This window comes from Haliotis rufescens, unplaced genomic scaffold (genome assembly GCF_023055435.1).
Source record: "Haliotis rufescens isolate VD_foot unplaced genomic scaffold, xgHalRufe1.0.p SCAF_4, whole genome shotgun sequence".
Taxonomy (NCBI): Eukaryota; Metazoa; Mollusca; class Gastropoda; order Lepetellida; family Haliotidae; genus Haliotis; species Haliotis rufescens.
The window spans coordinates 42,814,226-42,838,569 of record NW_025964112.1 but is presented as its reverse complement, the minus strand read 5'-3'; the positions used below and the strand labels follow the sequence as shown (position 1 = coordinate 42,838,569).

Here is a 24,344-nt window from a genome sequence, read left to right as displayed (position 1 = left end):
TGTTCGCACTGCCATTCGTGAAAATGAGTCCTATGATTCTCAACACAACGAGTATCACTTATTTAGCCCGATGTTCACAGCGTTTCATTCATGTGCTGAGTGTTCTTAAGTGTTTTGACATTTTATTGATGCTCCAAGTGCTTATGTGCTGAAGTGAATGATGTTCTTCATTTTGTTTGTACAGGACTTTTACACACTTGAAAGGTATCTGTTAATCTTTTGCGATAAAGGTTTCTTATTTCAACTGTGTTGTTTTGTGATGTTTTGGCATTGTATGTCAGCTTAACATTGGGTTAAACACGAATATGCTGTTCTCTGCGTGAATTCAGAAATGACATTTAATAATATATTAATAAGAAGAATTTGATGAGTCTGTTCAACACATTGTCAGTGGATGCCCAGCTTTGGCACAAACACAGTATCTTAAGCGAAAGGATGGAGTGGTTCGATCCTTTTATTGCCGTCTTCGCCATGCTTATGGTTTTGACACAAAGGTCCATCCATGGTTCGACCCTGAATATGTAGAGGGCGTCAAGGAAAATGATAAATACAAAATTCTTTGGAATGGGGCCCGTAGCCTCAGACTTATCCGGGCCAACAAACCTGATCTGGTCCTTTTTGATAAATCCAATGAAATCATTTATATTGTTGAATTTTCTGTCCCTTTTGACACTAATGTCATTCACAAGATTCAGGAAAAGACATAGCAAATGTGCGGACCTCGCTTTCGAAATGGCAGCCTTGCATCCCTAGTACCAAGTTGTCCGACTCCCCATTATCCTCGTGAGTTAGGTTTGGTACCTCGCAATCTGTTGACTGGCATTGGGAGAGTACCCGGGTCTGCTACCAGCCTTTCTGTCAATCTGGGTAATGCAGAAGGCTGCCGTGTTGGGGTCTTCACATTGTCCGAATAGTCCTGGGTGGATTTGACTGGGCAGCGCTTCCCAGGAGAAGTCCCATTCGCTGTCTGGTCTGCGTGTAGAGGAGGCAAGGGCCCTGAGCTGACGATGAGCCTCACCAGCCTGACTGTGCCAGGGTCACACAAACCCTCTTTGCTGTATTTATTTGTTTTAATCTGTAAATAATAATAATGATTGAAACAATGTCGACCAGCCGCTTTGGTGTCATTTCGACCAGGGTACACTTTTGTACATGTGAGTGAGTGAGTGAGTGGTTTAGCGCAGCTTTGAACAGTATTTCAGTTACATCCCAGTGTGTCAGTTTAATGTGGGAAGAAAGCCAGAGGTGATACAGGTCTCAGACGTTTACCACATCGGAGAAACCCACGAGCACGGGTACGGTGTTGACAAACCTATTGATTACCCGAAATTACAACGTCTGGACACGGAACACTTTCGTCGCGTAGAGTAGAAACGTCAACGGGGTGACTATGCTCAAGGATCAATTGCCCATTTTCAGTCAAGGTTCAGTCAAGATATTGTAATGCATGCTGGTTTTGAAATTGTGACATTGATATAGACGCCTTTTTGGGCAATTTGATTTTTTTCTTTAAATTTCAAGATACTAAGTTGAAATTTCAAGATACATACTAATTAGAATCGTAAGATAATGATCTTGAAATTTCACGATAAGTTGAAATATCGACTTGTTACCTTGAAATTTCAACTTATGTATCTTGAAATTTCAACAAAGCATCTTGAAATTTTTACTAAGCTTCTTGAAATTTCCTAATAGCATAGCATAGGTACTAAGTTGAAATTTCAAGTTATAATCTTAAAATTTCAACTTCTTATCTTGAAATTGCAAGATTGTTATCATGAAATTTCAAATTAGTATGTATCTTGAAATTTCACCTTAGTATCCATGCTATGCTATTATGAATTTTTTTTAAATCAATTGGCCCTAAAAGGCTTCCGTACCTTTACAAACTGTACGTGTACCTCTGTCCTGCGCATTGGTTTGGTAAAGACACGATGATCCGCTTGTTCTAAACTTGTACATATCATTGACGTTTTAGAACCTATGACCTTTCTGCTTTCATCCGTTGCTTTGTGAGTGTTTTTCTCTCAAAACGTTCGGTAGTCTTCAATTGTGGAAGAATGTAGACCCGGTATGATGACAACAAATAAAAGTTCGAATAAGTCATGTTAAACGTTTTTAGCGTCTACATGGTAACAAGCCACACACTTAACCCGTGAATATTAATATATCAAACAAAATGTACCACTTGTTTTAGCCAAGCAGGGAAACGATTTGTTATGTGTAATCCATTTTATCAGGCCTGGTTTTAATTAAAAAAACCTTTAAACTGGAACTTTAAAAAACAACAACACACATTCCTGATTTTTAGCGCTGGGGTTTCAAGTAAACACAATTCAAACGCCTACATGTAGTTAGGCTACTGAGCTGTGGACTAGTTGCACCCGTCGGTTTGGTTGCCGAACGCTTTGTGGGTCGGGGCAATGAATTGTGATCAAAGAATCCGGGTTGGTGCAAATACCAAGTCCATGTAACGGCGTACGCAAACGCCGAAAACCTTTCGTAGGATTCAGATTTTTAAAAAAATATGTGTTTTGCGTCAAAATGCCATTCTTTATTTATCAAAATAATAGAGTACATTTTTATCAAATTGACAGTGATGTCATCATACAAAAGGATTTCGCCCGAGACATATATATCTGAGATCACATAAATCTTGAGGGGCAAACTAAATGTAAAAAACTAATGTATTTGTGTTCCTTAACTTTGATAACTATTTTTACCTAAAAATGTTACCTTTCTTTCTGTAAGGTTTCTTTTTATATTCCTTTCTCATTTACAACGTATGACATTATGTTTAGTCTTGTGTTAATTGTTGAAACGTTTTTCATCTTATAGCCTTATTGCCATATGACTTATTGCCGGGACGTATTTCCATGTGTGAACCAAGTAAATAGTTCTTCGTAATATATTGTGAATACAACATTCAACCTTTAAAATATATTGCGTGCCAGTAGGTTGATATATATTACGCACTGCTTAGCGAAGGCGTACAGTGGGATACAGCTGTCCTCTTTGTTTTCTGGTTAATACACTGTCATTATGCTTTCTGTATTGCGGAACTTTGTGGAACACTATAGTTCCTTTGCGACGTACTCCCAAGATAGGACCACGCCCTGATATGGACCGAGTTCGAGACTGGTTAAAGAAGCAGTGTTGCCGACTTGCAGCTTAACACCGTTTTCTGTCGTCAGCTCAACATCGGCTTCTTCCGGAATTGTGTAGTGGGTGCCCTTGTATTTTCGTGTTTCTTTGCCGCTGCCGAAGTTAATGGCGACCAGAAATCTGAAAGTATTAAAGACGACAATTTTAGTGACAATTGCGAAGTTGTATTGTTGATGAAGACAGTTGACATCTTCATCTTCTATATTCTCTTTTTGCGGCGTGTATCGGTCTTACGTCATCATAAAAGCTCCAATGAAATAGTCATTTAGCCCATACTGGAATTGGTGTTATACTTAACTTACTGGGCTACTTGTATACATTTTTATATCTATCAGCATCGTTAAAAACCCACAACAATTTACTCACTTGTTCAGCAGATTACAAGTAAATACTTCGAAGGAGTAATTCTATTACTAGCGATCTATTTATTGCGTGGTTATGGTCGAAATATACCCCCTTAAGTCTGTATCCCAGACCCTGGAGAACAAATTAAAAACGGAGTCCAACTCAAGTCTAGAATGGTTTGACAAGTCTACATTGCCTCAGCTCCTGAAATTAATTATTGTTCTGGGTTTCATTTGAATTTTATCAATTGATTAATATAAATTTTTAAAGAAGATAACTTTATTTCTGGGACTTAACATCAAGTCTAACCCCTTCTAAATTCCAATCTGTTTAAAAAGGTGCGCTGAACTGAACATGGCTTTCCCTAAATGGAACTCAATATTATGCAATCCGACCGGAAGTGTACATTTATTTTATGTGTTTCATTAGGTACCTATATATAGTCATTGGCCCTTTGTTTATCTGTGAACCCTTAAAATGTGTTTACCTATGATATAAATTCATGGAGCGGAGGTATCTATTTATGGTCCTAGTATATCTGAACATATAAACTGCCGAGCAAAAGAAAGTACACCCATGTTTGATTTTGGCTAAAAACTACAAGAAATAAATGGTTATTGGGTGGTGATGTATTTGATACGGGTATCATAGTTGTGTTTTGGACCTTAAAAGTGCAGTGTTTCGGCGACTGTTTTCAGCCTAGTAACGTTTTGATAATGTTTGTAATGTTTTGGTCAAATCCAATTTTCAAGTGTATACTTTCTTTTGCACGGCAGTTTGGTACCTATTCTTGGAAATTTAATGTCCGTGTAAATATATTGATAAACCTTGAGTTACATGTCGTTGGAGTGAGTGAGTGAGTTTGGTTTTACGCCGCTTTTAGCAATATTCCAGGAATATCACGGCGGGGGACACCAGAAATGGGCTTCAGACATTGTACCCATGTCGGGAATCGAACCCGGATCTTCGGCGTGACAAGCGAACGCTTTAACCACTAGGCTACCCGACCGCCCCTCATGTCGTTGGACCCTTGGTATCTAGTCATAGACCTGTGAAGTATATTCATGTACTGTGAACGACTTTAAGCTTGTTATGTCAGATCGGCAGAATCGCGACACGACACAATATTCTTACTAAGTCGTTACGCTAGTAGATTAACATTTGTTGGCGGGGATTATAAACTATTACCCTTTCTCTCCATCGTACTCTCTGACGAATGACACCACGCTGCTGTCGTCGACGGAGCGGACATAGTCTCCGTATTCGAACGACGCCTGGTTTCGCAGCTTCGTCAGATTCTTGAACAAGTGCATCAACGACGACTTGCTCGTTTTCTGTATCTGTGGAGAACAATAAAATCACAAGTATGAAACATGGCGCCCAAACACATCCAAAACGCGGATCATTTAATTCCGAAAATGAATTCAATCAACTATGCTGTGTATGTCAGTATATCTATACTATTAAAAAAAAGAAACGCATAACCCGTATTTGCTGAGAAAATGTTGTATATTCAAACATGAATAACTTGGTAGGAAATGAACTTAAGTACATGAAATTTTACATCCGTTTAGGAGAGATCAATGTCTATACAATGATGTCCATAACTTGAGGTAAGGCATTCACAATATTCCTCAAACGTGAATGGAGTATCAATATATGTTGTGCCCACAACGTGCACGAATAACAGTTCTCACACGCCTTGCCATGGACTGGATGAGACGCTGGATAACGGCCTGGGGAATCCTCCGCCACTCCTCCTGCAGAAATGCAGCTAGTGCCTGGAGAGTTTGGGGTTGATGTTGACGCTGACGGAGACGGCGATCAAGTTCATCCCACAGGTGCTCTATTGGGTTAAGATCCGGGGAACGGGACGGCCAGGGGAGCACGTTGACATTCTTAGCAGCGAGAAAGGTCATTGTGACACGTGCCGTGTGGGGCCGTGCGTTGTCCTGCTGGAAAATCTCACGTTGGACGTCAATGGCTGGCAGGAGGTGTGGTAGCAGGATGGTGTCTCTGTAGCGTACAGCCGTCAGGTTTCCCTGGACGTTGACAAGATCGGTACAATCAGTGTAGGATATTGTCGCCCGCATCATCACACTCCCTCCACCAAATCTGTCCACTTGACGCACGCAGTTAAGGGCATAACGTTCATGAACACGGCTGTAGACCCGGTTCCTACCATCACGTCTCTGCAACAGGAATCTGGACTCATCGCTAAACCAAATGCGTCGCCAGTTGCGAAGGTTCCAGGCAGTCACGTTGTTACACCAACGGAGACGATGAGCACGATGGTGACGACGTAGCACGTTCCCGACGTAGGGTCTCCTGGCTCTCAGTCCATGTTCTCTCAGCCTGTTCCGTACAGTCTGGCCTGATATCCTCCTAAGTCCTGGCCGCCGCCTCCGTGGTCTTGTGGTAGAGCGTCCCGGAGAGCGGAAGGTCCGGGGTTCGATCCCCGGCCGCGTCATACCAAAAGACGTTAAAAGATGGTACTTGTTGTTACCCTGTCTGGCGCTCGACATTAAGGGGCTAAAACAAGGACTGGTTGGCTCGGAGTCAGTATACTGTGTCTGAGTGGGGTATTCATGTTAAACTGCGGCATGGTATCTCAGTGAGCTAGCACTATAAATCGGCATCAGTCCGGACTAGTACAAGCAGCCACACACACACACACACACACACGTGCATGCACGTCGCTATATAAGTGCAATAATCTTGGACGCGACGTTAAACCCAATTTCACCTCACCTAAGTCCTGGCACCCTGGCTGCAGTGCTCTCACCCGTAGCAGTACGGTCACGCAAATGGAGGACCCGGATGTAGCGATCCTGGGCTGGTGAGGTGACTCTAGGTCTTCCTGTACGGGGACGGTCATTTGTTGTGCCTGTTTGGTTGTAGCGAGCTGCAGGCCGTGATGTTGTGCTTTGGCTAACATTCAGGGACTCTCCAGCCTGCAGTCTTCCAATGGCGATGTTCCTTGTGGCAGCATCAAGACGTGGCATGTACATTTGGCTTGGAAACACCTTCTGAACGAATGCCTATTTCCGAAAGCAAGCATGCTTTTTATTGCCAATCACTGCATGCTTTTTCTGCCCAATTTCAACGTGCAAGATGCCACTTGTTGCGTTGTGGCGATGCATTTCTTACTCATTCTCAAAAAATCACATCAAAGTCAACATTTTCAAGCAAAATCGATTTGTTGCAAACGGAAGTGTGTCAATTGATGCTCTTACCAATATTGATACATATTTTGACGATAATATGAATACAATAGGCAATATTTTCGTTTTGACATATCAATAACACCTATGCGTTTCTTTTTTTCGATAGTATATATATAGCTGTAAAAAAAATTATAACCATTATTTTATTAGTTTTCCTTGTTTATTAGTATTAGTCAGGTATACCCATCACGTACTCGTGACTCAACTGGGGGCACGAGTTGTCCAGTCCTCTAAGGCTAAACAATCCGCTTTGCGGAGTTGCGTCCCTTGGGTGTGTCATTAACCTGTGATCATGGAAATACTGATTCGCCCTGATTGTTCTAGGTTTGTCAGCACCATACCCGTGTTTGTGTATTCACCAAAATGGTAAACGTTCAAAACCTGCATCACTTAATGCTTTCTTAACATCAAGCGGACATAATCTCATTAAAATCAGATCTCTTACTACGATCCGATACCTCCCTGTGTCGAGATCTGAGGAGACCTCGCGTCACTTTGACCACCAAATTTAAATAAAGGATGCGTTGGCTTTTGAGCCAATCAGAAGACAGCTTTCTAAAATGATTCCATATCATGTCTTTTATTTCGATCTTAGCAAAAGAAACAAAAACAAAACCCAAATATTCCCTTGATAGTACCTAGATGTTTCCACGCTCAGAAACGTCAATATGTATAATTTGTACCCACAACAGGACAAGTTATTATTTTCCATTCGGAACTCATCGGTTATATTCGTTTTACAACTTCACACGGAGGGGTCGGAGCCAAAGATCTAATCTTAATGAAATTGAAGCCGTGATAGAGCTGAAATACTCTTAAACCTTAAACCATACTCCTTCCCTCACTCCGGACTCACCTCGACTGCATTCTGTCCCGTGAAGTCATTGACCTTCATCCACGGCTTGCACGGTTCTTTGCATTGAGATTCGTTCAAGAAGCCCCCGTATGTAGAATTGTCCCACCTCATTGGAGCTCTCATTCGCTGCTTCTGACCCCACGCATTGTCGGGCGCTTCATTTGAATTCACCATACCGATCTCGTCGCCATAGTAATAAAATGGCGTCCCTGGCAACAGCATTGACAGCACGAGAAATGCTCGCGTCATGTTCCCGCCAAGTCGGCCTGCGATACGATTCACATTTTCATCGCCACCCTGAAACAAATGAAATGTTGTAATGTCACGATAACCTATCATGCGCCAATATCTTGTAACTAATAGGTGAGGTGAGGTTTAACATCGCGTCCAAGATTATTGCACTTATATAGCCACGTGCATGCACGTGTTTGCGTGGCTGCTTGCTTGATGCCGATTTATAGTGCTAGCTCACTGAGATACCATGCCGCAGTTTAACATGAATACCCCACTCAGACACAGTATACTGACTCCGAGCCGACCAGTCCTTGTTTTAGCCCCTTTATGCCGAGCGCCAGACAGGGTAACAACAAGTACCATCTTTTAACGTATTTTGGTATGACGCGGCCGGGGATCGAACCCCGGACCTTCCGCTCTCCGGGCGGACGCTCTACCACAAGACCACGGAGGCGGCCTAGTAAATAATAACGTACACTAAATTGTATAGGGGTTACACGAATCTCGTGATCATCATTCTAGTCGTGGTGACCTCGACCTTCACGCTCACCCGTTCCTGGTATCATCATTGTAGGTTTTCAGCGAGTCTCGTGTGTAGGTCGTTTTCGGTATTTTTCATGTACCTGAGATACGTGAATGAAAAGGCCTACGGTTTTAACGTTTGATACAACTTAACGTTGCTCTAACAAAGTGTATTCGTTAAAAAGTTTCGACATTGAAATAAGTGATGTTTTATTGTCAAATATGTTTGGAGGGAGGTGTATTGATGATGGTTGCCATGCAACATGGACGCCCCTCGTTACATCATGACGACCACCGTCAAAGGTAGCGTCTTGATAACGTCACACAAAAAATACGGTACTAACCATCCAGTTGGCCCAGCGTCCGGGCGGAAGATTGTCCAGCCAGCGCCTGGCCACTCCAGACACGACGTTTCCATCATCGCCCGTTTTCAGCTCGAGGCAGAACCGGTTCAGGGGGAAATTTACACCGTCACGGTTGAAGTAACCATAGTAACTCATCGTCAAATCAGTTCCGCCCTCAATATCCGCGAACAGCATTCTGGGAAAACATAACAGAATGCATGGTTAGGGTGGTGATGATAGAGAACCTTTGTTCCTTGTGACTTCATTGTTAGTGATAGATTCGATATTGATGATGTATGAATAACACTTTTCGTCACTTTGCGTTCGGAACAGTGAAAAATAATTGCATTGAACTCCATGATCTATTTACTTCGATTAAGAGTATGTAACCATATTGACCCGACAGGAAGGGGTTAACGTTAAATATAAGCTTATTGTACTCATACAAAGACCTGCGTGCACAACCTTATGTCGGTTTTATAGTGCTAGCACATTTAGATACCATGCCGCAGTTTAACACAGACACCCCACTCAGACACAGTATACTGACTCCCAGCCGACCAGGGCTTGCCTCCTAATGTCGAGCACCAGACAGAGTAACAACAACATGTTTTAACGTCTTTTGGTATGACGTGGCCAGGGATCTGTCACCGACCATCCGCTCACCACGGAGGCGGTCTTGTCCCGACAGATTCTTCGGTACTATGATAACCTTATATCGGAGCTCCGCTTGTCTCGAGCTTCGGATAACTCGACTGAGTATCTCGGAGTTTGAGTTCACGAGATATGGCTGTGTGTTGAAATGTAAGACATAGTGATAAGGTCCACTCGGTTTATTCCGCTACCTACAATAAACCTCGGGCAGCGTAGAGATATTATTGTGAATTCACTGTAAACCGCGTAACGCCATATCCCACCCCCTATAGTTCGTACAACAAGACGGCCATTTTTGAAGACATATTATTCTGTGACTAAGAGATATTAGGTGTACACTTCAATTTTAAGACAGACGAAAATGGAAACAGTTTTAACTGTTTGTCCAGGGTAATCTTGGAGTGGGACGAACAAGTGAAATTTACCTGTATTTGTTGGTCTTGTTCCCAAAGTCTTCCAAGAAGTAGCGCCACCTGGCGAGCATGTCGTTGATTTCACGCAGGCCGTATGTGTAGGTGTGATTGTAGTAGTCATAGTCGTTCTGTGCAGAGAACACATGCACTCGTGAACACTCGTGTCAAGTTTACGGAAAAGGGCGATTGGTGAAGAATAATAATAAAAGGTTTCGACATATGTTGAAGCACAAATACAGTAGCACGACTTGTATGTGCTGATTGGCAAATAACACGTATGGTACAAAATTGTTGCCTAAGAAAATAGTTAAACAAAATTTATTATTGTTTGTTTAGCCTGAGAACAATTTATATTTTCAAGCATAATTGAGAGTAGCTTTTTAATCACCATCCCAGCCCCATCTTTCTGCCCACTTCGACACCCTCATACTCCAACGTACGCACACTCCTACAAACACACACACACACACACACACACACACACACACACACACACACATGCATATGTATACCGAATATCAAATTTCAACCCCTTTCATATATCAAATCAGTGTGCATATACTCAGTGTCATAATTTAGGGGTCACGCAGATAACAAGAGATAAAAGTATTTAAAAAACTGTCTGTTTTTTCAACTTCAGAGAATACATGAACACGCAATGCCATTTAGAAAGTGGTGAAATGTAAAAAAAGTTATATTTGGGATAACACTTTCCTAATAAAGTACAGATTCTCGTACTGCTTTGGATTGAGTACGTGAATCTGAACTTTATTAAGAAACTGTGTCTCCTACTTTTGTAATGACATTAAATAGCGTATCATACTATAGTAAGGATATTTAACCATGTCTACTACCGTTTTAATGGCATTCAGTAGTGAATCATACTTTTGGGTACATCTGGAATGAGCCATTTTATACCCACATTGACTGTTACTTGTCATTTATTGCACGTGCTTCGGCTAAAGTACTGGTTGCGTTCAGGCGTGTGTTTTGGGTGACCTTTTCCATCACCTTCAATTTTGCACTTTTCATAGTCTTTAATAGTCGCTGTCCATTTTTCCAGTTTCATAAAATTATCCAGTTAGTGTGACATAGGCATAAACAACTTGTTCGCTTGCTATTTATCACATTATAAACATACTCAGACCTATTGATGCTTGTTGGTACATGTACATGTTCATGTTTGAAACACTACGCTCCTAAGTGACTCTTCGAGTATGTATTCCATAAAGGGAGACAACTCCATTCTCACACATGGTTTCAGACTTACCGAGTCCTGTGTGAGGTTGGCGGAGGAAGGTGCTTCATCCCGCAAGTCATAGTCCTCGTACAAATAGCCACTGTCTCGGATGTAGAACCCATCCACTCCCTTCTCGAGCCAGAATTGCAGGATTGCCTGAAGCGGACGTAAAATGAGACAATGTCTTGCGCACACTGGTGACATCGGCTGATTCCCCTACCAGGATGATTTTATTGGTCTCGAGCAGGGTGTGTTTTCTTTTTATGGTGAGGTGAAATATAGCCACGTGCATGCACGTGTGTGTGTATGTGGCTGCTTGCACTAGTGGACTGATGCCGATTTATAGTGCTAGCTCACTGAGATACCATGCCGCAGTTTAACATGAATGCCGAGCGCCAGACAGGGTAACAACAAGTACCATCTTTTAACGTCTTTTGGTATGACGCGGCCGGGGATCGAAAACCGGACCGTCCGCTCTCCGGGCGGACGCTCCACCAGAAGACCACGGAGGTGGTCTCTTTTAATGATAACCGAGAAATGTATCATGGACAAGTTATCCTTTGCTCACGTTTATTTTTGGATACTTTAACAATTCGACCTTAGAAGGCAATAGTTACTGACCTGAAGTTCCACCTTGACCTCTGAGCTTCTAAGGTTGAGGTCAGGTTGATCTTTACGTAGCTGGTGAAGATAGTACTCGCCTCGAGTTGAATCGTTTGTCCAGGACGAATTACCATATACAGATTTCTGCACCAATCACAAAACATAAACTCAGAATACCACACACATCAAAAGAATTCATGAATATCCATGCACAAATCATTGCATAAGAAATTATGTTTGTGGTTTAACGCCACACTCAAAAATATTCCAGCTATATGACGGCGGTCTGTAAAAAGATAGAGGCTGGACCAGACAATCCAGTGACTGACATCATTAGCACCAATCTAAGCTAATGGGATACGATGACATGCATCAACCAAGTCAGCGAGCCTGGCAACCCGATCCCGTTAGTCGCTTCTTACGACAAGCATGGATTAAGTAAGAAATGAAATCAAAGGCGTTCGCAAAATTAAGACACATGTTCAAAATAGTGTGTGAGATATTCCCCTCTTTACAGTAGCAACAGACACCTGGGACACCATGAATGGACCTTAACTAGAATATACTACTCAGAAAGAGTTAAGACCGCCCGATTCTTTCATATTACTATAGTGCCAGTAATATGAAAGAATCGGGTGGTCCTTAACTTCTTTTGAGTAGTATATTCCTAAGAGGCATCGAGTGTGAGACTTCGGCGTATTGTGCGAACGTTAAAACCGCACATTTCTCAACTTGACCTCGTCAGTGAAGATAACGGTTTAAAGAACAATTAACAATACATGTAATTAAAAAATTTGACATTTCGAGTCTAGCAGATTGTCCTCTTATCCTAATAATAGTAAGAAGAAGAAGAAGAAGAAGAAGAAGAAGAAGAATTCTATAATGTGGGATTATATTTCCGAGCCGCCGTTGAGCTCACCCAGTTGTTGGGCGCCGTCGCCTCCCATACGTAGAAGTTGCGTTTGGGGCTGGAGGCGTTCCTGCTCTCCTTGAACCAGGGGTGCTGGTCGCTGGTCAGGTTGGGGATGAAGTCCAGGGTCAGCTGCATGCCTGAGGTCAGAGGTTACAGATGAAAGGCTATACTAACAAGCACATTCTTACCACCCATCTTAGCACGACAGTATAATAGTATGTTTGTTTTGTTTGTTGTTTAACGCCGCACTCAGCAATATTCCAGCTATATGACGGCGGTTTGTAAATAATCGAGTCTGGACCTGACAATCCAGTGATTGACATCATGAGCATCGATCCAAGCAACTGGGATACGATGACATGCATCAACCAAGCCAGCGAGCCTGACCACCCGATCCCGTTAGTCGCCTCCTACGACAAGCATAGTCCCATGTTGTCTTCAGTATTCATTCAGAGTCATTCAGTATTTTTGCACAAAAATGGAATCAGGTTTACACGCGTTTCAAAGGATGGTCTTAAATCTGGAATAAATAACCTTTTGTCAAAATCAGGTGGCTAAGTAAATGTGCATACCTCTGGCATGTGTCTCGTTCAGAAGACTCTCGAAGTCGCTTAGTGTCCCATATTTATCATAAATGTTTTTGTGGTCTGTGACGTCAAAGTCGGTTGACGCGTCTGTCGGCTTTTTGAAGATGGGAGACAAGGAGATGGTCCCGACCCCCAGTTCCGTCAGGTAGTCCAGCCGTTTGGCGATCCCTATGGGCACACAACAAGGAACACGGCATGACTATCAGTAGATAAACTTAGAGTGTTTTGAAACAGAGGGGCAACTGAAAGGAAACCGTTTTTTTCTATGTAATTGAAAATTGAAAGAATATGTAAATTAGTTCTTAAATTTGATTGTCAACTTAACCATCACTCATTCCTTTAACAATTTGTCAAAACAATCTGTGGCTGTGCAACATTTTTTTGCAAAGATAGATTGGTTCAATGAAGAAATGGGGTAAGAAATGAATTTGCAACCACATGCCCCCAAAACACGTTTAAAATTTTGTAAATTTGTGTCGAAAATAGCACATTTATTGATTTTCAAAGTTAAGGACATCTAAAATACCCATTAGCAGTGGCGTATTATGCGATAAAATTCTAAAATCAAATCTTTGAAAATAAAACCATTTAGAAGTATTTTATGAGTGCTGACCAAGCGTCAGTACAGTTCCTTTTTTATATAACATCGCTATATGAAGATATTTTCAACTGAAAATCAAACATGATAAAATCAACTCACAGGGGTTTTTTTTGGCCCCTCAGTTTATAAAATAATAATTTAACATTAACATGTTAATATTAATTCAGCATATGTAACCTGTTTTACCCGAGCCAAATATATATGATTGTTTACCAATCCTGATTTAAATTAACGAAGCAAACATTTACAACATCAACACGTACCGTTGAGGTCCCCAATACCGTCACCATCGGAGTCCTGAAAGCTAGGGACGTAGATTCTGTACACTACGGTCTTCTGCCACCACTCACGCTGTCGGGGTGCGCGACACCGCGGGTAGAGGAGGACGAGGACTACCACGGTGATGATGAGTGCAAGCCACCCCAGCAGGATGATAGACATGCAGACGTACCTCAGGCGGCGCCATAGCGGCTTGGAAGAATGGCGGAGAAGATCCTCCTTGCCCATGCCCCGGTAGGGCGCGTCCGAAAGGCCGGTCGGTCGGTCATAGGTCGTGGGTTCGTTTTTGATTTTGACACCGTTGTCGTGGGTGAAGCTCGGATTGTCGTACACTACTGGGTCGTCTCTCTTTCTGACTCCTGTGTCGGAGTCCAGGGGTTTGTGGGATACGACGTAGATCCCGGTTTTGTCCATCTCTGCCTAGAGGAACACATAGAAATTCCAAACATCAACCAGAGGATTACCAGTCTCTAATATCTACTGAAGCAGAGTCCATAGGACGTAAAGGGGAATGTGGTGATAAAAGTATATGAATGGATCACTGAAAACAGTGATGACACCATGGTTCCCTCACACAAAGAGATCTTAGCGCCAAGACCATTGCAGTGAGTGAGTTAATAGTTAACGTCACTCAGACCATTGTATCTACCAATAGTCTTCGCACATAAGATTGCTTTGTGCAAGTAGGCCCAGGTGTTCTCGGAAAGCGTAAGCCCGCCCTGCCTTACCGGAAGCAACCGCCACCAACCCTACCCGTCTAGGCGGTGACTGGGTGAGTTTGACGCTGCTTTGAACATTATTTCCGTTATGTAACGACGCGTCAGCTTTTCGTCCTGGGAAAGCCCAAATTGATGTATGTGGGATACGCTTGCCACCTTGGTGAAAGTCACAAGTACGAATGGTGGTGATAAACCAAGGATCATAATACTACGAAGAATATGGGATCAGCGGATCCAGGCAATCAATGGGCTCAATTCTGCATAAAATGTCGGCGCCTTAGATAATTCATTTCACGGAGTTCATAAATCCTCCCCACTACTAGGGCGTGAGTTACATGATTAGTTCAGGGGAGGTCGCCTAGCCAAGTGGTTACAGCGTTCGCTTGTCACGCCGGTTACCTGGGTTCGATTCCCGACATGGGTACAATGTGTGAAGCCCATTACTGGTGTCCCCCGCCATGATATCGCTGTATGATTGCTAAAAGCGGCGTGAAACTATTCTCACTCACTCATTCACGATTAGTTCAGAGATACAAATAGGGTTCATGTCGCCTGATATAATATGTTGTCATGGTGGACCATGGTGGAGTTTTGTTTTCGGGGCATAAGAAGACGTAGATGTATACCCCTTTGGCAAAACCCGTCATCGTTAGTATGGGCATTACATATCAAATTATCTGAGTAAAAGCGACAAAAAAAACGATTCCTTGATCATAAAAAGCGAAAAGTAAGCGGTGCCAAAGTCACAAATACATGCAAAGGCAAGTCAACTGTACACCTAAAAAGACACGGGAACATACAAGTCAATGTAGGCAAATGCACCGGACATGATTTTTGTCACTGATGCATCCAATTTGGAAATATCCTCCACAAAAATATATGCCCTGCTATAAAACTTCTTAAAGCTTTGCTGAGGATTTCATTGCTGTAACCTAATCAAGGCGAATCTGTATTGGAATCGAGGCAAAACAGTGGCAACGTCCCTTATGTGAATTCGCGGTCAGTTATGTAAATTTGGTTATGTAAGGTAAGTTCTTGTTGAAATAAAAGAAATAACGATTCTACATTTTACTTGTTTACTGTAGCGAATATAACAGATAAAACTTCTGTATAATTTCTCATATCCTCATTTGTTATTTGCTTTAATTTACATTTATAGGTTATAGTTCTACAAGGCAAGACAATAGCCATTGTGACAACTGTACTCTGTGTGTTTACCATTGGGAGTCACATAAACAACACCAAAGAAACACTATATTTACATACTAATCGATAACCCCTGTTTCACATAACTGACACTGTTTTCTGGCAGTTTCCAGAGTGAACAACAATCAGGCATATACTATAGGCCAAGCAGGGGACGCATATGTCGATATACCGCAGTAAACTTCACAACGCCCTGTCTTTCAAACACATCCGACTAAGAGTATGGCTTGTGTTGTGTAGGTATAACAACTTAAGTCAATATGGCCAGTCAAACAAGCTTAGTGTATTACTCGTAGCAATGAAAACAGCTGGTTATCGCGAGCGTATTGATAGTGATAGGACAAACAATTGTCTACCTCAGGTCATGTTTAGATGTACTAGTGAAAGATGAATGTAGGACACAGGTAAAGATACCGCTTGAGCACACATTGGAATATGTATGCTACTTAGACATGCAACACTTAAAGTAAGACGGTAAACTTGGTTTAGCTTTTCAATAAATTTGAAAGTACTTTAGAATATTGTTTTGTTATAGCTGTTTGATTGTCTTTCACATGCACTCATGTTTGAGATTTATTTCATTTTTTTAATTTCATTGTCGGGTCCAGAGTCGAATATTTACAGACCGCCATTATATAGCTGGAAAATTAAGCGTGGTGTTAAGGAACAGACAAACAAACAAACCTACCCTGAGATGAAATAGATAAGGTGTAAGAGGGGGAGAGTTCAATCTTCTGTCAACCTTAAGTTTCGACGCACATTGTAAATATGTTTATACAGAACATATTAGTCCTACAAATTCGAGAAAATTGGTATTGACATCATAAATCTCTTTGAATTTCGGAAAGGTTAGAAAATTGCCATTTAATTGTATACAACATTAATTGAGAAACACTGCCGCAAAAATCAACATATTGGAAAATGGGAACACGAATGACGACACATTTCCCCAACGATACATGGAAAAAATACAACAGGATCCCATTTAGATGTACAGGGTACACTTCACTACAGTGGTTTCAATATGAAATGTTACACATCATGCTACCTACTAACAATTTGTTAAAATAAATGGGTTATGTCAATAATGAAACATGTGACTTTTGAAAATTAGAATAAGAAACTATACCAGATATGTTTTAAGAAAGTAGAAAGATTCGCCCACTTTGGACATACTAGGAAAGTTGGTTTCTTGTGAAAACAAAATTGAAAATCGTTCTTAACAAGAAGAATATACCTCTTGGTTTCCCGAAAAGAAATAATGCCCATTATAGTTATATTTGTTAAAAAAAACCTCATTAACGAAAATAATCAGCAAAGACTGCCAACTTTCCAAAATAGTCAACTTAAACTGTCAGAATATCATAATGTAACAAAATGTGCAGCTGCTATGACCAACAATACTGACACATGTTACAAGTTCTGTCATAGGCTTTTCATGTAATTGTGAAAATGATCTGCATGCAATAAAAATGTAAAGGAACATTTTTTCCTTGTTTTGATCTATGTCACATTGTGCTGTAGTGTTTTACTTCGCTGTTTAAATCTGTTTGTGTTGATGACATAGCCTGTGAAGTACTTCTGCATACACAAAGAAATTTACATCAGCGAAATGACGACAGACAACGTGATGGTCACAGAGAAAGGTGTCAAATTAGACGCAGCATGAAATCCATGTACATGTTAGACACATTCATTACAAGACATGATGAACATAATGTTTCTTCTATTTGAACTCCTTTGAAGAAGTTATGTAAAATAGATGAAACATTTATTGATACCAATTTCTTTATTATACTCAGGACACTGTAACAGCGGCAGCTCGGTGTAGATCCTTATACGGTTGTCAAGCAAGATTAAACCGAAACGTCGCTATTACAGCATTATTTAAAGAAGTTCTTATCCATATGTTATTCTACTTCTATTAAAAACCTTTCAAAACAGTTCAGAAGTTATTTAGTTGCCTACATTGAACTTGTAACACGTGATGTATTATTGCTGATTCAGGAAGTCTAAGTATACAGACAATCAACTATTGTTACAGTGGTACAATGTGGTGGACATACTGATATTCCATATACGGTAAACTACGTTTATAACGAACACGCTTATAACGAACTACGGTTACTACGAACTAAAATTAGCGGTCCCTTTGAGTTCGTTATAACCGTAGTTTACTGTACACACTCGACCAAACATTATGCCATGTCGAGTATGTATGTTAACATAAAACGTCAACCTCAGAAATTAATCAGTCTGCCGAAAAAAGCAAGATAGAGGTTAAATGGCTGATTGAAACTCAGCCATGACACCAGGTGTTCGCGAAATATTTCCTGCCCCTTTGAGAAGGTGAGAAAGTATGTCAATTAGAAATTATTTTTGGATTCTGTAAGCTTGTATTGTCCACCTCAAAATCTTATCTGCGAACCGGTAAATCGTGGGCGGTAACAAGCCTGCTGGCAGATATGTGATTAGTATGCACTAGTTCGTAAACTACCATCAAACATTAATGTGTAAAACCGCATCTACATGACAGTAGCACAAGGTTGCGTAGAGTATGTCTATGCTACAATGAACTAACCTCTGTGGCTGACTGTAAGGATGACATGGTGTCTGTCTTCTGTCCCAGTCTGGGGTGTTACCTACAACGAGTGACCCTGTACACCTACCCATCTACCCACGTGATCTGAACCTTTATCTACCCCCTTGTACCGCATACCTTGTTGCCTCCGTCTTGTCATATAACGGCTCTGTGTGATTTGTACTCTCATTGTGCACACATGTAGGCTAAGGTCAAACGCATAGATGTATACAAGCGATAACTATGAATCATACCCGTGGATTCACAATGGGATTATATTAATGTGCATGTGTATAATATTTATGTGCATACGTTGGGCTCCTATCAAATGCACGTAGGGTAGGGTACATGCATGTAAATATTTGCTATTTTGCGCTTATATGAATGCTGCGTTGTACGTACATGTCGATTCTTACAGTCTAATTTAATGCATGGGTGTATGCATGAACATGAATGCTAAGTATATGCATGTTACATGGACATGCATGTGAAATCGATCTTATGTATCATGTTTGTCACTGATGCGTCAAATGTGTAAATGGCCTTCACATGTTTCCACAAAACCTTTTGACAGCTTCAGTAAGGCCTTGAATGTTGTTACCCTGATCAAACCAATTTCGATCAAGTCGCTATTTGAAATGTTAATAGAAAGTGTGGCTATAGCCTTCTGCGTTTTCCGATGTTCATGTAGGGCAATGGTAGTGTGCTGTGATAATCCGTGGCAATGTCACCGGGACATTGACGATAACGACATACAAGGTCACCGGGACACAACACTAAATATGTATTAAAACAAAGCTAGTTATAGGCGAGAGTGCCGTGGTAACGCGATATAAATGAGGTAGGGACATTTATAAAGGTGATTAGTGATTTGTGACATGTATTCTGCAGGCAAACGAAAGTATACACTTTAAAATTGGATCAGACCAAAAAATTAAAAATGTTATCAAAACGTTAGCAGGCTGAAAATGTCACCGAAACACTACAAACTTAAGGTCCAAAACATAACTATGATAGCCGTATCAAACACATCACCATCGAAAAACCATTTCTTGTTTGTTTCATTTTTAATCATCACCAAACATAGGTGTATACTTTCCTTTGCCCGGCACTTTATGTTGAGGTTTTTCTATCAATTTAGTTTGGTTATATATCAATGCGATCAAACTGGCAGAATATATCAGAAGCAAATATGCAACGGTGTTACCCAGTATACCCCAAGAAGGACCTTGTTTCCCAATATCGAGGCTTATGTATTACATAATCACATTTTGACAGCGGCCGAATCTGAAACGAATAATCCTTGCCGGAAACAGTGAAGTTAATAATTTAATAAAATGTATCACTCTTATTCGCGGGAGCTCTAAAAAATATCACAAAATAACAGTACGGTATAACTCCCTTCACTGCATATACTATTAAATCCATTAAGAGGCTAGCGTACGGTCCCAAGAGATGCGAGAAATACGCTCATTCGGCAGTTATATTTATGTTCAATGGGGGAAAAGAACCCACTGTAATATCGTGTCTACAACTCACCATTGGCATAGTGGATCCCATGTTAAATGCCACAGGACTCGTAAACTCCCTATGCGGACAATGTTTTTCAGCGATAATGACATATGAAACGCGATTTCAACAATTATTAGAATTCTTCACAGCATTTCTTGTATTGCTATCACAACGTGATTGTCTTGTATGCCTGCAGCTTATGCTGTGGTTTGTGTTAATTAGTGTTGAGCGAGTCACACATCGCGGATTATCCTACTGGGACTCGGAAGGAACCATGGCTTTCACGGCAGGGGGCCGCCACAATCACGGAAACGGTATGGAACCCTGCCTGGAAGCTGTGACTTGGGTTGTATATATCAACTATAGGGTTATGCTAAATGACAAGTGAACTTCTTCACATTTCACAGTGAACAGAGCACTGACACTGGTCTGGAAGCTATAAATATTCGATCTGCAAAGGTCTAATGTGTTTCATGGGGTCTTACAATTAACACGATACTTATAATCCAACTGAAGGCGATGTCATCATCGTTATTTTATTTATTTTATTTTATTTTATTTTATTTATTTATTTTATTTTATTTTATTTTATTTTATTTTATTTTATTTTATTTTATTTTATTTTATTTTATTTTATTTTATTTTATTTTATTTTATTTTATTTTATTTTATTTTATTTTCGCTGTTGTCTTGCTGCTGGTATTGTAGTTATTATCATTATTCGTTGTAGTAGGGTCGGTCGGGTAGCCTTGTGGTTAAAGCATTCGCTCGTCACGCCGAAGACCCGGGTTCGATTCCCGACATTGGCGTACAATGTGTGAAGCTCATTTCTGGTGTCCCCCTTCGTTATATTGCTGGAATATTGCTAAAAGCGGCGTAAAACCATTCTCACTCACTCGTAGTAGTAACAGTTAGTATCACCATTATTCTCATCATCTTAGTTATTGTTATTGTTTATGTTATGTCTATTATCATATTTGTAGTATATGTTTACTTTTTACTATATTTTACTATTGCATTCACATAATTCACATTATTAGACTTCTAGTATTTTATGTCAGTAGGCGTGCGTAGTCGGAATCGTAGAAACGACTCTACTTTTGGCAGATATTTCTAATGAATATGTCACTATTTTGTCACTATTATTTCTATGGAATGTTATAAAAATCAAATGTATAAAATGTCTAGATGACAAAATGTTTATGATTTGAATGAAAGATTGTATGCTTTGTCATGTGGTGTATGAACTGGTTGACTGGTTCAATCTTTATGTCGACTTTAACACAAAGCAAACAAGAATACCGCGAGGTAGCAAGTCAAAACATTTGCACTGATGTCAGATGGGTACTTTTTGAATGGCCAAATAATTTATGCATTTGGGGACGACCTCATTAGCTGGTGGGGGGGGAGTGGGCATTAATAACAAATCAGAAAATGTCCCCCCTCAACAACTCACTTAGAACCTCCGTCCGGGCAACAAAACTTGACCCATTCCCCTCCCGAAACATTGACCACACCCTTATAAATAGGCTGTTCGAAAACGCAAAATTGTCTTATCAAAGTTGAATAAACAAAACTTCAAACAGAACACTGTGTACATGATGACGAGGGATGGTCGCCGTCGGCAGTTGTTCTGTGTATGGTGAAGACTCACGACAGCTTACAGTTCATGGTAGCTACACAAACTTGTGACCCAAATACATGACTCTCGAAACCGCACCCGCAACTCAGACTCGAAGTATATGCACACTTATCTTCAAAACACCAAATCATAATTCATACTCGGGTATAACCTAAGTGGTTAAAGAGGGTACTTGTGAAAAATGCATTATGGCACTTTGAAGACAGTTTTGCGTAGGTTATGGATCAACTATGTGACATAATTCGAGTGCATTGTCATGCTGTCACTGACAACACCCTGCCCACTGCAGGAGAGTGAGCATCTCATTTGACACGTGGATAAGAAGACAAAAAAAGTGTCACAGGTTTAAAAAATGAAAATTAGTTTGACACATACCTGTGTTAACAAATCTCAAGCTGTGTACACAGACGAAGGCCTCCACAAACTTTGTAATCTTTACCAAGTAGGTCAATGATATTCTGTGTGAAGGGGTGTCAAGAGTTTAGAGTCTGATGAAGATAATGCTTCTGTTCAAATTAATGTATTGAGAGTGTATATAGGTTATGCCTGACTTGTTCTAATTAATTGATGTTGGTATAGGACAACAGGTACTGCTCACATAGTGTTTGTTTCCTGCGAGTAATGTTTTCATTTGAGACCGTCACACCTGGGAAGATGACACGAATAGACTCGCCCAGGTGCGATCCAGTTTGGTGAGTGAAGAATGCAGGGAAGGTCTCTCCCGTCGTCGCTATTGATATGTGAGGTCAGGGGTAACAGGTGAAAGGTCAGCTGTCGGTGTTGGTTTGTCACGGCGTAATACAATCTGTAGCGCATTCGTGATCAACTCGTGTTATTCCGGGACAAGCCGAATCGCGACTCGTGCCCCTCTGGTGGCCATCTTTTGCAACTGCTTTCCGTCTAAGTGCAAACGAGCATAGCTAAAAGAATTACTAAAAGAATTGTCAACTATCGCGTAATGATGCACGTATATTTTCCCCATGTGTATATTTTCCAAACACATATAGACTTAGGGTATCAAACAGCATGTTTGGACACATTTAGCTGTATGTTGGAAAATTTATCAGATTCATCACATGTAAATTCAAAAATTATCCAGGGGGGATTGTTTGCCTGAAGTACTTGAAGTCATACGCGCAGTCTGACTGATTAGGCGCATTTTCGCACATAACATTCATCGATAGGGAGACGAGTCTTCATGTGGGTTATGGAAAGGGGCGAGTGGTGACGAATGGTCTGTCACGCTGACAATGCGGCGGAGGGATACATGCCCCGGAATACCTGTACTTGTTATTGTTGAATTGTGCACTTAACTCCCTAGAATATACATCCATGTCGGACTGCATGCCCCAGTGATCATAATTAAGCATTCATTGTCATTAAAAATTATGATGGGGATTTTGCATTTATTAATGGGGTAACGTTGAGGTTGGCCGGGTATTTTGCCCACGAGTGCACGCCACACTACACAATCAACACCACACCACACCTGTGTGTGATTGCCCACCCCGAATACCTGACAATTTTCTGTTCGTCTCTCCTAATAGTCCGCTCTCTTCCCAATTCGTTTATTCATTTGTAGTATTGACAATAAACCTGTTTATTTGTATCAAGCCTATGAAGCACCAAGGCTATTCTTTTCTTCATCTTTTGTTTCCTTTCAGTCTGTTGCCTTCTTGATGTCTATGCACGCAAGCATATGTTTGAGTTGTCTCCCTTACAAGCAATTTGAGCAAAATGAGCATATAGTATTCTGTGCTCAACTGAACTTAGATGGTTATGCATAAAAGACATTTTTAGTGGTTTATTGAAACTTTGAATATGAAGATCGGCTTTCACATGGATCATGAACCATCGGATTTAATGTACTTAACTTAAGTAAAGTGAATGAGCTGGATTTAATAACGCCGCTTTGAAAGTATTTCAGTTATTTCTCAGTGTGGTAGCTTAAAGTGGATGGAGAACCTGAAGAAGCGCAGGTCACGTTTATCACTTTTAAAAAAAACACAGATAAAGGTATGAGTAGAGTGCTGACAGGCTGACCATAACCAGGGTAAATCATGGATTTGAACTCACGTATAGCAGATATTGGACCTCTGAGGGACGCACACACATATACACACAAACACACACATACATACATCCGTCCGTCCGTCCATGCATCCATCCATTCATTCTCACACGCACTCACATACATACATACATACATACATACATACATACATACATACAGACAGACAGACAGACAGACAGACAGACAGACAGACATACAGACATACAGACATACAGACATACATGACGTCTCTTGCATCAACATTAATTATGATATGAAATAAATGTGGATATGACTACCCAGTATGAATCACTAACAACAATGTGATGAAAACATTTCACATCAGCCACGGTGGATAAAGGGGGGAAATCATTCGTGACCAACTCGTGTTTTTCCATGACAAGACGAATAGCGACTCGTGCCCCTCTCGTGAACATTTTTTTGCGACTGGGTTCCGTCTAAGCGTAAATGACCAAAGCGAAAAGAATTGTGCGTAAGGATTCTCTTATATTTCCCCTATATATCATAATTATATATTGCAGATGTTATTCATCGGGTCTTACGTTATTATACAGTATGATTAAACACATTTACCTGTAGCTTGGGTATATTTTTAGATGCAAGACATATGTAAAATCAAAAATAATT

The 24,344-nt window shown here is 40.8% G+C and overlaps 1 protein-coding gene across 2 annotated transcripts; it reads right to left on the bottom strand.

The window, feature by feature from the left end:
• Positions 1–2,523: 2,523 nt before the first annotated feature.
• LOC124135942 (alpha-glucosidase-like) lies at positions 2,524–22,140 on the bottom strand. 2 transcript variants are annotated; one of them, XM_046501647.2, is made up of 11 exons: positions 22,019–22,140; positions 13,968–14,403; positions 13,089–13,271; positions 12,523–12,653; positions 11,622–11,747; positions 11,031–11,156; positions 9,773–9,888; positions 8,694–8,889; positions 7,594–7,890; positions 4,699–4,850; positions 2,524–3,285 (listed from the first exon to the last, which is right to left on the bottom strand). In XM_046501647.2, the coding sequence occupies exons 2-11, from the start codon at positions 14,395–14,397 to the stop codon at positions 3,075–3,077; spliced, it is 1,968 nt and encodes a 655-aa protein (XP_046357603.2). In that variant the 5' UTR covers positions 14,398–14,403; positions 22,019–22,140; the 3' UTR covers positions 2,524–3,074. The 2 variants fall into 2 exon arrangements, with proteins under 2 accessions (XP_046357603.2, XP_046357602.2); XM_046501646.2 differs by lacking the exon at positions 22,019–22,140 and adding an exon at positions 18,490–18,632.
• Positions 22,141–24,344: the final 2,204 nt, after the last annotated feature.

What these genes read in the sequence shown, in the direction of transcription:
- LOC124135942 (XM_046501646.2), bottom strand. Translation starts at nt 18,516, where the DNA reads ATGTCATCCTTACAGTCAGCCACAGAG. An exon ending in GAACGAGACACATGCCAGAG is followed by an intron (nt 12,654 to 13,088) that starts GTATGCACATTT and finishes CTCTGACCTCAG; the next exon opens with GCATGCAGCTGACCCTGGAC. An exon ending in CGGGACAGAATGCAGTCGAG is followed by an intron (nt 4,851 to 7,593) that starts GTGAGTCCGGAG and finishes TGTTCTCCACAG; the next exon opens with ATACAGAAAACGAGCAAGTC.